The sequence below is a fragment of the Branchiostoma lanceolatum genome, chromosome 3 (genome assembly GCF_035083965.1).
Source record: "Branchiostoma lanceolatum isolate klBraLanc5 chromosome 3, klBraLanc5.hap2, whole genome shotgun sequence".
In the NCBI taxonomy this organism is placed as follows: domain Eukaryota; kingdom Metazoa; phylum Chordata; class Leptocardii; order Amphioxiformes; family Branchiostomatidae; genus Branchiostoma; species Branchiostoma lanceolatum.
The window spans coordinates 27,723,927-27,738,632 of NC_089724.1; the positions used below are offsets into that span (position 1 = coordinate 27,723,927).

The following is a 14,706-nucleotide window of genomic DNA, read 5'->3' on the forward strand; positions in this document are numbered from 1 at the left end:
TTCTGTGGTGCCAGCTGCTTGCACAAATTCCTTAAATGCATCGATTACCAACATTTTCATTGTTTTCTCATAAGTGTTGCGTAAAGAATTCTTGCAACATGCCCTGTATTTACACACTTGAGCAGTTGAAACATGATGGTGAATCCAGAAAAACCGTGTCCAAAGTTTGTTTTGACTTGCCCCGCACAGTCCTGTGTTTGTTTATTTAAGCTACATTCACAGCAGGAGTGTAATTTGGCCGGTTGCAGTGAGGTCACCCAGAGAGCATCAATCTCTTTACACAGCTCTGTTGACAAGCAGGTGTTGTCCTTAGATATAGGTCGACAAGAGGTAACAATTATGAACAAGCCTATTTCACCACTTAATTAGCCCCTGATTACAATTTCTTACGTCGTTATTTGTTAATCATTACCTCAATAACCTACCTGTCCAAAACAATGCAAATTCATCAAACCCTATCCGAGTTATTCGCCTCCAAAGGTAACATCAAAAAGGCCCACTGCAGTTCTAAGCAAGCCACTAGGGGGTCTAAACTTACATCAGTTACTCCCTGCCCCAAGAGCCATACACCACTTAAAAATCATTACCATAACACTTGCATGAAATTCGACTACAAGCTTTTGGCGGTTTAATAAACTTTACTCATTTATTATGCAAATTATCGTCTTATTTGCATGACAAGTATTCAATTATTTCAAGCATCACCGAAACTATCCACATGCCATAAATTATGATAATCCGTCAATCCCTGCTGAAGTTATTCGTCTCCAAAGGTATTAACAAAAACGCCAACTGCAGTTCCAAACGAGCAGCTAGGGGGCCATAATTCACACCACTCACTTGCCGTCCCAGACGCTATATACTACCTAAAAATCATGAACCTGACGCCTCCAGAATATTTGGCCTCAAACGTTGAAGCTCTGCTGCAGTACCTCATATACCCGCTAGGAGGCCCATTATCGAACTTGACCTTCCCCTTTGACACCCCTAACTATCCACTAAATATCATGCATAACCGTCAATAGCTCCTCGAGTTATGCTGGCGACATACAAACTCTCACACACACAAAGACTGCTGCAGTACTGTAGGAAAGCGCCAGATAAATCATTTTTAAACTTGACCTCCGTTTCCACAATCTCTTCCTACCTACCAAAAATCATTGAGATCCATCAACGTTTCCGTCACTTTTTTTGCCTACATACAAACACAGAAAAATTAAAAGTCCGCTGCAGTACTGTTGGAAAACGCCAGGTGAACGATTTTTGAACTTGACCTTCCTTTGCACAACCACTACACACCTACCAAAAATCATAAAGATTCATCAAAGGTTTCTTGAGTTATGCTCTTGACATACATACAGACCCACCAAACAGCTGGCTCAACCAAAAACATAATCTTCCCCGAGTACTATAGTACACGGCGAAGATAATGAAGGCTTGGGCTGCTATGTTATCTGTGTGAATAATTACATGCTTGTTAGCCCATAGCGGAGCCCAGCGTTTAACAGCATAGCAAATTGCTAATGTCTCTTTTTGATTGATGTGCAGGGCGGAGTAGTTTGGGAGGTCCCTTGCCCAGTTAACATACATCCAGTCCCCATTGTAGAACGCACCGCCCCCGATGTTGCAGGCGTCAGTCATTACATCCACAATTGGGATGTCGTCTAGAAAGAATCGTGTGCCATTGAAGGTGGCCATAAAGTGTATCCACCACAGAATGTCCAACTTGAAGTTTGCAGAAAGTTTCGCCTTATGATAAGGCTGCTTTAATTTGTTGAGGGTGTCAAGAATTCTACGCAAGAAAGTTCTCCCGCCGTAGACCACCCTACACGCCCAATTAAGCTTACCTGCGAGTTGCTGTAATTGCCGCTTAGTAGCGCGAGTTTTGTGCAAGAACTCCGCTAGTAATGATTTAAATTCTGGAAGCTTTGCAGCTGGGAGCGACACTGTTTTGCTGCGAGTGTCAATTTGTACTCCCAGGAACGTAAGGCATTGTGATGGCGGAACTAGCTTGTGTTCCGAAATTTGGAAGCCTAGTTTAATCAGGAGCTCCATGAGCATCCGATACGCCTGCAGGCATTCGTCATAAGTCTTGCCAATAATAAGAAAGTCGTCGAGATATACAATGATCATGTCAAACCCCCGGCGTTGCATCATGCGACGAACAGATTGAGTGATGCGATGGAAAATACTAGGACTAGATTTAGTTCCAAACGGCAGCTTAGTGTCGAACATGTAACTGTGGTGCTCGTGACCTTCAAACTGCCATTTGCAGCCTAAGGTTTGGTAGCAGGAAGGATGGACATGGACAGAACGATATGCAGATTTTAGATCGATTTTTGCCATGTAGTAACCCGGTTTGATCAGCCGAAGAGCGTCATCAATGGTTTGAAATTTGACCTTGTCGATGTCGATATAATCATTGACTGCCGCCCCGGCAGGTTGGCTACAGTCGTGAATAAGGCGCAAGTCGTCGGAGTCAGGTTTGGGGACTGCCCCGAATGCGCTCACAATACGTGGTTTTGTTTCTGTAACAATGTAGTTTCCCACGTTTATCTCATGCAAAATTTGTTGTTCAACTTTATGTTTTCTGTCAGGGTTAGTGACCGATCTGTAGTTAGAAACTTCAACCGGCAAGAAGTTGACCCCTTCGGGCACAATGCGAAAGCCATTTTGGATACCGTCGAGCAGGAATGTTTTGTCTGTGTCGTGTTCAAGTTCGTCCGACCAAACACCGTAATTCAGTGGCCGTGAACCCGCTAGCGAATTTGGCTGTAGTCAATTGGAAAGTGGGGGCTGTGGAGTCGGGCTCGGCGGCACGTGTCGGCTCTGTGGGTGGCTTTGGCCGCAATTTGGAATCCAACACACATGCTCGAACCGGCAAGGGGAGTGGGGACACCCTGAGCTGAGGAAGTTATACTTGCGGCAGATGGGCTTGCCGCTTGCGGCGAAAGGGGAGGCAGACTGCTGTTTGGAGGATTTGTTGTTTGTGTTCGGGGCAGCGGCGCGGCTCAGCGGTTCCAAATGTTTCGTCATTAAATGCTGCGAGTCCGCTCCCCACCGAAAGTTGTAGTTTGCCTGAAGGGAGCGGTACTCTCTATCGAATTCCAACACAGAAGCCCATGCGTACCGCTGGCCAAGCTCTAGGATCTTGACAGTGTAAGCCATGTAGTCATGGAGGGATGAGGGGGACAATTTGTTGGATGATAACAATTTGTACATTATTTTAGTGTTGGCAATCGCCCACTGGCTCACGCTAACGCTACGTAGTGCCAGTTTCTTTCCCCCCATAGAAATCAGCAATTTTGTACCCTCCGCAGTGGTAGCGACTTGCTCGTGGCGAACAATAGAACTAGGAGACAGGAAGTCAAGTATTTGTAAGGCCGTCTCACCTGTGTTGTTGCCGAGGTACACGAGGGGGTCCTGGTCTAGCCGCATCAAAGGGGAGGCCGCTGCTGATGTGGCGTTGACCGCAACACTGGACGGGTTCGTGGCTGTTGTGGAGCGCGACAGCAGGTCGTCCAGGGACAGCGACGAGGACGTCAGCTCCTGCATCGCCGCCAGGATCTGTGGGTGTTGGCGCAGGTCCTTAATGTTGGCGGGCGGCGTCGGCGTTGGTTCTGATGTCGTAATCGTTCCCGATGCCGTAGTTGACGAAACCGACGTCGTCGTTGCCGTAATCGGCGCCGTTGTTGACGTAACCGGCGTTGTTGGCGTTGTACCCGACGTGGACGTCGGTGTTGTTGGCGTCGGCAGTGAAAGGCCCTGCAACGTCCTCTCCAGCTCTGCCACCTCGCGGCCGAGTTCTGCCAGCTTGAGTTGTTCAAGCAGCCTTTCCTTTTTGTCTTGGAGTTCCTCTAGCGAGGGTGGCGCCGGCTTTTCCTGGGCCTTGTCCGTCTGGTCATCTCCTTCGTGAGGTTTGGACGCCTGCAACCCCTCACATTTTCGTCCGTTCGTGCCTGGTGGGTGCATGGACACCGGTTCGCCGCATCCAGTACATCTTCGCGAGCGTTTCTTCTTAGGACTCATTGTCCGCAAAATTGCAAGATAGCTGCTGAGGTGTTGGCGTGTCCGAGTTCCGAGTGCATTTGGAGCAGTGTGCTACTTGTGATTAAATAGATAGCCGGATCTGGAGGTGATAATTACCGCTGGCTAACGCAGGAAGCTCCCTGCTGTGTTGGCGCCGAGTCGACTAGTCGGCCTCGGATTCTGAGAAACTCTAACCCCCAGATGGCTGGGTCATCAGGAGTTCAAGCTTAGATGGCAGGGTCATCAGGAGTTCAAAACTTAAATGAATTTAGTTATCCATTTTCACTTTTGAGGCCCACGGAAAATGTCATGTTGCATAACTGATGAACGGCTTACGCAAGAGCCACCAAACTTAGTGGCTTTACACAAAATTTCCTTTCCTTAACAAAAATTTCAAATTGATACAGTAAGTTAATCGTTTTTGTTGTTGCCATGGCAACGGGTATTTTACAAAATCTGCTAATTTCAGTACAAACAATGACGTTTCGAGGCCTTGTTGGTGCGCCAAATATATTTCTTTACACTGTTATCATCTTATGTAATCCAATGTAACTTTTATGATTCAACATTGATATATTATGCTGATTTGATGACGTCATCCGTCAAAATCTAAGATGGCGGATAGAATCACATATAATTACGTCATAATGACGTCTTATTCCATCATTATGACATGAAATTTGTTATTGTAATACTAATTTACATGTGCATCATTCTCTAAAAATTTGGTGGTCATACGATAAGTATTTCAGGAGTTACAGAGGGCAGGTCTCAAAAACAGCACATTATTTTTTGCTGGGGTCAATGGACTTTTTTATATATTTGATCACTCATTTCAGATGTGGACGAGTGCGCCTCCAATAACGGTGGCTGTGAGCTGAACTGCGCCAACGCTGTGGGAAGTTTCCAGTGCTCATGTGACTCTGGCTTTACACTCAACAGCAACAACTTAACTTGTGACGGTAAGTATTAGCATGAAGTAGTTGGCTTTTTTTGTAACAGTTGCCGTATACTTAAGCTTCGTTACTTGGGTAGGCCATGTTGATTTGATTAAATCGATAACATTCGCGAATTTATTTGGACGCTCGCTTCAGTTTTAGGGTTGCCATAGGATGTCATCCGCATAATCAAATCGACATGACCTTATATGTAACAAAAGACATTTGTATTGCCGACTATTTAGCCTGCGACACCTTCTTTAGAGCTTCTGATTGGAGTACTGCTTCTCGCCGCCATTAGTAGCCGATGTAGGTGGCGCTTTTGCGGCGAGACCACAATCCCAAACGTGACTAAGCTTGTATCCCCCCTCGTCCCGGTTCATCACTGGTGATGACTTTCCTTATCCAGACTGCTTCTTCCGATGGATTAAAGAAGCAGTCTGGATAAGGAATTCAACAGCAGTGATGAACCGAGACGAGGGGGGATACAAGCTTAGTCACGTTTGGGATTGTGTTCTCGCCGCAAAAGACATACCTCTTGTTTTGACAGCCGCGGAAGGTTTCACCGTGTGGGCGCAGTCGTACACAGGGGGAGATCCGGGTTTCTCGGTTCAAGGCTCGTATGTCATCAGCAACGGACGAAACAGCACCATTGAGGGCAGTGAGTATGGAAATCACCCCTTCGTTAACGTTGTTGTTTTAGTTGTTGCTTACCGTAGCATGCTGGTGAAATGGCGTTATTCCTCATTGGAACCGATGTCAACAGTACAGTCCATCAGTACAGTGTACATTAGCAAAAAGAAGATAGTTCAAACATAAACTACGCACAAAAAGTTCGGAAACTTAACTTTGGTTGATCATATCTCCGTTGTTTTTTTACCGATTTTGATGCATTATATATCATTATAAAGCTTGTGCGATTCCCTGTTCTATGATACCAAACTTATTGTGATTGAAAACCCACGGAACAAGTACCAGGACTAATAACGTGAGTGGGTCACGGAGAAAAAGTGCCCAAAATTCCCTGTTGGTGTCATACGCGCGCTGTGACATCCTATCGGTATGGGCGCGGATGATGATTCAATACATTGTTTCCTCAGGTTTTGAGGTTATTTTTAGAATACAGACCATCCAAGGTTATTTCTAGCACACAGAACACCCAAGGTTATTTTTAGCACATCGAAGATCCAATTGTTTACACCACACACAAAAAAAACGCGTCCTGCAACGGTATCGTCATCCGCAGGTGTTATTTTGCTATTGTTTCACAACAAACATTGGGGTATGGGGAGGCATAACCTCCAGGGGAAGACAAGACTTGTACCAGGAACCCTCAATGCAGAAAGATATCGTGACACAATACTTGATCCGGTGGCCATCTCTTTCCTCCATAGCATGGAGCCAAATGACTTGCTGCGAGATGATAACGCCCGCCCACACCGGGCAGGGATCATCGCCGACCATCTCCAGCATGCAGGTGTAGAGAGGATGGAGTGGCCCTCTAAGAGCCCGGACCTGAACCCCATCGAACATCTATGAGATCAGCTTGGGCGAGCTGTCCGTGCAAGAGTGAACAACGCTGGCTGACCTAGGACGACTGCTGGTGGAGGAATGGGACTCTATCCCACAGCATCGCATTGCGCGACTGGTGACGAGTATGAGGAGTAGGTGCCGTGCTGTACTGACAGCGCGTGGCTGGGCCACCCGTTACTAAGACTCCTTGCTAACCCGTTACTAAGACACAGATTGTTGGTTTTGATAAAGAATAAACTTAGCTTTCATGAATATGTCTTGTTTATTCTTGTTGATTTTACACAATACCCACGTACAGAAGTCAATACCAACAGAAGAATATGTACGGAATAGCATGTTTGACTATAGTAAGGTAATCTGGGCACTTTATTTCTTCGACCCACTCACTTTAGCCGGCCTGATGCTCGTTTCATGAACTCGCAATCACAATAAGTTTGGTATCATGGGAAAGAAAATCAAATAAGCTTTTAAAAGATATGTAATACATTGAAATCGGTAAAAAAATAACGGTAATATGATCGACCAAAGTTAAGTTTCCGAACTTTTTGTGCGTAGTTTAGATATCACTTTTGTATTGCCGACTATTTAGCCTGCGTATCTGAAAGATATCTGAGCTTTGTCAATTTCAAAAAAAAATTAGGTATCTTCGATTTCAGTACCAACAAATCGACCTTGGTCTTTGTCTATCCCAAAACCCACCCACAGACGAAATACCAACGTAATTCATTCAGAGGTTCTTGGGTTATGCTGGCTACAATATTCCGGAAACATAAACAGACATAAGTAACCTTCGTAAACTTAAACAATACAAATACACAGTCCAACCAACTATGGTTTTATTATAAAAATTAGAAACTGTTTCAGTCGTGCGATCTCATCACATATGCAGTGTTAGTAGAATGCACAAGGAGAATTTGCAATGGCTTGGTGGGTTAGAGTGCGCGCCTTGCATACAGTTAGACGTGAGTTCGATCCCCGGCCGAGTCACACCAAAGACTTTAAAATAGTACATATTTGCTTTCAATGATTGGCACTCAGCATTTAGGAAAGAGTGTAGTAGTTATTTTTTTTAAGCAAACACGACTACCAGTGGACCAGCCCCCTGCTGTAGTTATTGCACAGTTGTGTGGCCCAAGGGCTATTGAAACGAAGATGGGCGTCGCCCTATGCACAGTTTGGTGCGGGATGACTTTAAGTTAACTTAACAGGGAGTCCTAACTATCCGCTTTCACAATGTCAGATCACAGTGATCGACGAGGACATCAGGTCTTCATTTTGAATGAGACGACGGGGGCAGAAGTCGACAAGGCCGTTTTTGACACCTGGAGAGATGGTCCGACAGCTACCCAAAACCTGGAGACCTTTCTGCAAGGCGTTCCAGAGGTAAAAATCCGTCTTTCCTTTGTTCAGTTAATTCCCTTATAAGATTTTCACAATAGCGCCTCTGCAGTTCCAGGGCAAGCTGCTAGGGAGCCCAAACCGACACCATCTTTTTATTACATCACAAGCTATCTGCCACCCAAAAATCAAGACCACAGCACGTCCAGGTCAAAAGATACAAAACTGGTTCTGCTGCAGTACCAGGGGGCCCAAAATCGACCTTGAATTTCGTCTTCACAACACCCGCCCACATACTAAGGCTAAGAGTTAGGCTGACTGCAGTAGTGCGGAAACACAAATACACACACACACACACACACACACACACATACACACAGACACACACACACAGACACACCCAAAACTATATCTCCATTTTTCATGGAGATGATAAGTCATATATATATAAGGTGTTGTCTTGTCACAAAAGTCGTTTGTTTGTTTTTCAACATGTCTGGAAACATACAAAAGCAGTCGTTCGCGCAGGTTGTACATTCATCAGCTGATTTCAGTAAAAAGCACAGCATTCCCTGACAACTGAGGAAGAGACGAATATAGATAAATATCGATATTGCACAACCTCTTCAGAAAAATTTACTAGAAAATACTATCATATAGTTAGGGGGGGGCACCCCCTAGTTTATTTTGGGTCTCAATTCGAGTTTGCACACCCCTAAGTCTAGCGACCGTCTCTTCCAGGAAATACTTCTGAGCCAAAACAACTGTGAATGGGAATGAAGGCTATCCCTCTAGCTACAAGAAAACCCGAGTTTCGGTTTCTCCAACCTTTGTAATTTTAGTAGATATAAGAGGGAAAAAGTATTTTTCGGTCAAAAATGAGGCGCAAAATTTGGCATTTTCCCGTGGAACTAAATACATCACAAAATTTTTTGACACGAAAATGACTGTTAGTGTCAGAAAGAGAAAACTCCAAGGTATAATCAAGCCCATTATAAAGAAAATCCTACCACTGTGATTTTCACAATAACCCGACGCGCGAGGTAATGCAACACGGCCAAAAGAACGCAACAAAGGTCAATCTGGGTCAAAGAGGCAGTTTACCTTCAACGCGTATGGATATCCGGAAGTAAGGCTCGGATCGAAACGCAATTTCCACCCAAAACACACCAATTCATACGCTTTTCGGCCATGTTAGTATCTAATGTCAGTTCGAAGCACATTTTGAGAAATGTGAACTCAAACACAGGCCCTCGAAACCCTTTCGTCCCTTTTTTGTCGCGGACTACCATGGACCACTGTCGCGGAAGAACTGGTGCGTGCACCGTTAGTAGTGAATGACCAAATGAATTTGATGCGTGTAGCAATGGGAAGGTGATTAAAGGAACACCATTAAGCATCAATTATACCTAGGGCCTCATTTGCATAATACACCATAAAATGCTTGAATTTTCGTGTTTGTTAAGATGATAATTTCATACTTGTGATATTCATGATACTGCAGTTTGAACGGAAAAAAAATAATTCACTGACTTTGTCAGTAGACATCTATTCTAACCTTTCCTTATTTCCTAGGGAGATTGGCATAATGCTGTGAATATTATAGAGGAAAGTCTGTGTTAGGTAGACTGAGTCATTTGTAGACTGAGTCATTTTTGACCCCAGCAAAAATGATGAGCTGTTTTTGAGACCTGGCCTCTGTAACTCCTTATTAACAAGAGTCTGAGGACCCAAAATCTCCATGAAATTTGTTTTTTTTTAATGTTGTGTTATGTTTGTGTATGTTATTTGTTGTTTGGTTGTTATGTTATGTTTTATCTGCTTCAGGGTGGTTGTGTTTGTTTATATTTGTTTTATGTGGTCTGTTACGCCTCAGTGCATTTGTTTCTCCTTCTCTTTTGGCTCTCATGTGATCTCTCTTCATCTTCTTATGTATCTCTGACACCTGGAGACATCCCGACCTTGCCTACAAAGTTGTTTAAATTATAAACTATCAGGGACAGCGGTTGATAGAACACAACTTTACAGGTGAATAAAAGACAGGGGTACAATAGATAAGCAGGAAAGGTTACGAGTGACCAGATCATGTCAAAGTGCTACGTAGTTACCTATAAACTGGTAGCAATCGTAGCATTGTACGTTAAATATATTGTGGTCCACAGTACCATTGCCAAACCATTGAGAAAATAAAGCCAGACCACAACACGGTATGAGCAAGAAACAGCCTGTTAACAGGTCAAAGTGAATTTACACATAATCAAATGTGTGATGTGTCCTGGTTACTTCACATACCTTATGCTTTGGATCCCCATCATATATCCTTTGATCCACAGAAACTGATCTTGACCTCTTCTTTGCTATTTTCCCATATTATTCAACTGGGGTCCTCAAACATACAGACAGACTGACTGGAATGAGTTGCCTTACATTAAAACCATGTATAACTGTTCCTTTCACTACCTGCTGTCATTAGCTTCTAGTCTGGTCAAATCAGTCCCTACAGACTGTTAAGCGCCAACAGCTGTTAACAACCAACAGTTGCTAAATTGATTGATGGGCTTGGCAAGCTAAAGCCAACAGCTGTTGACAACTGACCCACTTACGCTATAGCTACTAACAAGCACCCAATAGAGGATAGGCCAACACAGCAAATATAGATTTCCCCATTACTTAGGCAAATTAAGTTCAAGTTGCATAATTTGAACTTCATTGTATACAACCCTCTCTAAGCTACCTGCCAAGTAATTAACATGAGAATCTGTCGCTCCTTTCTTCAGTTATTCTCCTTTGAAAATATTTACAAACACGCCATTGCAGTTCCAGTGACACATACCAGGGGGCCCAAAATCGACCTTGACCTTTCTCCTCCCAGCACCTACCCACATACCAAATACCATTTCAATCCATCCACACGTTCTTCAGTTATGCTGATTTTAAGCTTCCGGTGACACATACATACAAACACGGTGACACAAACATACACACACGCGCACACACACGCAAACACAATAACTTCGCATGATTTGAACTTCAGTGTGTACATCTCCATCCAACCTAAATACCAAATAACATGAAAATCTGTTGTTCCTCTCTTCAGTTAAACCCCTTTAGAACATTGTTACAAATAGGCCACTGCAGTTCCAGGGACACAAACCAGGGGGCCCAAAATCGACCTTGACCATTCTCCTCCCAGCGCATACCCACATACCAAATATCACTACAATCCATCTACACGTTCTACAGTTATGCTGACTTTAAGCATACGACGACACCCATGCAAACGATTTACCGCCTTACTTATGCAAATTCGGTCTCATCTGCATAGTTTGCACTTAAGTGTGTACAACTTGGTCTAACCTACCTGTGTACCAAAGAACATGACGATCTGTCCATCCACTCTTCAGTTCTTCTACATTTAAGATTTTAACAAATACGCCATTGCAGTTCCAGTCACACATGCTAGGGGGCCCAAAATCGACCTTGACCTTCCTCCACCTAACACCCACCCACATACCAAAAATCATTTCAATCCATGTACAGGTTTTACAGTTATGGTGACTTTAAGCGACCGGTGACACAAACATACACACAAACACCAAACGCAAGCAAAACAGTATCTCCATGAAAAAGCCTTTTTTCATGGAGATAATAACTACTTATCGTATGACCACCAAATTTTCAGAGGATGATGCACATGTGAACTTATATTACCATAACAATTTTTTTGTCATTATGACCCAATATAACGTCATTATGACGTAATCTTATGTGATTCTATCCGCCATCATGGATTTTGACCGGTGACGGCATAAAACGAGCACAAGATATTAAATGCTGAATCATAAGCGTTACATTGAATTATATAAGATGATAACAATGTAAGAAATAAATGTGGTGTGCCAACAAAGCCTTGAAACGTTGTTATATATATTTTAACTGAAATTAGCAGATTTCGTCAAATATGCCCGTCAAAAACCTTGCAATGGCCACAAGAAAAACGATTAACTTACTTTATCAATTTGAAATCTTTGCCAAGGACATTTTATGCGAAATGAACTGCTGCCTGCGTCCCTCATGTTCTGTGAGATGTTCTAACAAACTTGTCGCTTGTGATGATTGTGTTTCCGCCACAGTAATGGCCATGATAACATGTATACTCCAATAGGATAGTACAAACAGCTAAATCGTATTAGTCATAATGACGGTTCAGGCATATTGTATTTCCCGAAACTTTTATCACTCCGGTTGCTCTCATTTTACTGCAGGGTCGGATCATAGTTATCGTTGTTCATGACAGCGGAAGACACCAAGATGACCTTGGAAATACCACACCCGACCTAGCACCCTACGGATCGACAGTAACTGATCTAGGTACCGTATTTCTTTTCAAATCTCTTTAAGCCATGCAGATTGAAATGTATTGATAGCATCATCCAATGACCCAAAAACTGATGCAAACGTGCGAATAGAAATCTTTTTGCGCTGTTCAATGTACGTAGATAAGCCATTGGTGTCTTGGTATCTAACGTAAAGTGTACATTGGTAGTACCAAGTTTTACTTGTCAATAGATCTTCATCTACATTTACACATTACTCGGCAAGACTCCGCGAGGGGCATGACGCCAAGGGAATGTCAGGGTCACGCCCAGCTGCAGCAGGTGGTGGTGGTGAAAAAAGGAAAATCCGAAAAAAAGATAAACATAACTCGTGCAACAATCAATATATAAATAAGTGGGTAACAAATTGTACTATAAACATGTGGCTACACTGGGTAGTGACCTGACTCATTCTCGGCTAACCGGTGATGCTGGGAAGGCCAAGAAACTTGGCCAACCCAGATTTGAAGGTGTACACAGATGTCGAATCAATTAGATGTTGGGGTAGGTGATTCCAGTCTATTACTGTTTTCGGGAAGTAGCTGCTGCGATGTGTTTCTGCTTTGTATGGAAATGTGATGAAGCGCTTGGTGTGTCCTCTGGTGCTGTTGGTGTTGTGAGTGAGGATGTGTGAGGTGGGTATGGCAATCAGATTGTGGCAATCAGCCCTTGTACATGAGATGGATTGGATATATCTTACCATCATATGATAGGATTCAGGGAGTCCCATGCCATGATCACCAGGAAAGGAACGACTCCATCTTGGTTCGTGGAGAAGAAGAGCGCTAAAGGTGAAGGACCAACAATTGTGGAGGCTTTCATCACAAAAGGTAAAAACATGCATATTGTTTGAAAGTCTCTTAACATCCTGTTTTCTGTTTACATCTATTACTATCCTTGGGTGTGTTATTGTAAATGGAGAAATATTCGCGGTGTTCGCTGTAAGTTCTTCGCCGTGAACTTAAGTAAGTAAAGCAGGCATTCTCAATTGAGCATATATGATGCTTTTTCAAGTAGCTAGTAGTAGTGCAATGCGGCTTCGCCACGGCTCGCGTTTTAAACCAAGCACACCGGGTCACCCCTACTCTACTCGATAAGTGTGTTGGGTTCTTTTCACGTGCAGAGGTTTGACGTTTGAGGCTTACACCTGAAGCTCCCTCATACACGGGGCCGCCTGCCGGCTTTACGTCACCATTCGAAATGACGAATGCAATCCCTTACAACATGTCGACCACTGAGTCGAACCCGCGTCCTTAGGATCCACGGAATTTGATCCAGATGGCCTAGCAGCGGGGTTGCCTTACCGCTTGCGCCACGGGAACATGTTGCTTAAACAAGGCGCAATTTGAAATAGAATCGATCTTCGATATGTAAATGTAAAGAGAGATCAACAATCGTCCGTGGTCCCTCAGTTTTTTGCCGGCGTTACTTTGACTGCCTTAAGTTTGTTGAAAGGTCGGGCGTTCCCGAGTGCAGGTTATGACCTCGTATTGTACATGTCGAGAGACAACGATAGACACAGCGGGCTGATGTCGTAAAAAATTTGTTTGCAACAACAACAAAAACACACAAGAGGTGCCGTCGTAAACTTGCCTTACCTACCACCATGATTATTCTTTGAATATTTCATGAGCCAGCCCTAGCCGACGCCCAGAAAGGCCCGGTAGAGTGAGGAAGGATAAGGCTGTCCATATTTTACATGATTGTCGAGAAAGAACGATAGAGGTAGCCGGATGTCGTTTGATTATGCGATCTTTGAGAAACCAACAAAGAAGAAAACACTGGAAACAGCTGCGACCTCTAGAGCTTCATCCTTGGCTTAACTGGAAAAAAACAAAACAAGAAGGCCGGGCGACGTACGTCATGTATTTTTTGGCCCATGGATGTAACGTACGTAAATAAAGGTCGAACGAGCCATAAAAAGAACTGACGTACATGTACGTCGAGTGGGGCAGATACACACCCGGGGAAAAGGCGATGCACGTCAAAGACGTGCGTCGCTATCGTACGTCTAGAAAGATTTTGCAGTGCGTATCGGGTCAAAGTCGTAAACTTGCCTGACCCCACACTTAACAGCAACAACTTAAGATGTGACGGTGAGTTCTAGCATGAAGCAAAGTTTTTTTCTTATCACTGTCGCCGTTATTTGTAGCTTCGCTACCTTGTTTCAAGTAGAATATGGGTAGAAAGGATTATCTATGAAGCAGGAATATACGCACATGTACTAATCTCCACATTTAAAATAATAGTATGAAAGAAGCAACTTTTTACTAACGCCATAATTGCAACGTAGGGTGAGCGTTTTTTTAAACCAATAGATACAGACGAATGCGCCATAAACAACGGCGGATGTTCCATGAATTGCAACAACACCATCGGCAGTTTTGAATGCTTCTGCGCGGTTGGCTATGTCCTGGATGGAGACGGGGTGTCATGCAAAGGTAATTTCTTACTTTCCTGTTGCAAGGCTCTACAAAATTGCTGATATCTTC

The 14,706-nt window shown here is 43.8% G+C and overlaps 1 protein-coding gene across 1 annotated transcript in view; it reads left to right on the forward strand.

Moving 5' to 3' along the window:
* LOC136429506 (uncharacterized) overlaps window positions 1–14,706 on the forward strand; it is a 33,166-nt gene that overhangs the window by 16,826 nt on the left and 1,634 nt on the right. Inside the window, exon 12 of the mRNA XM_066419338.1 lies at window positions 14,533–14,655. Coding sequence (XP_066275435.1) covers window positions 14,533–14,655 — 123 coding nt within the window. The remainder of the gene's footprint in view (window positions 1–14,532; window positions 14,656–14,706) is intronic.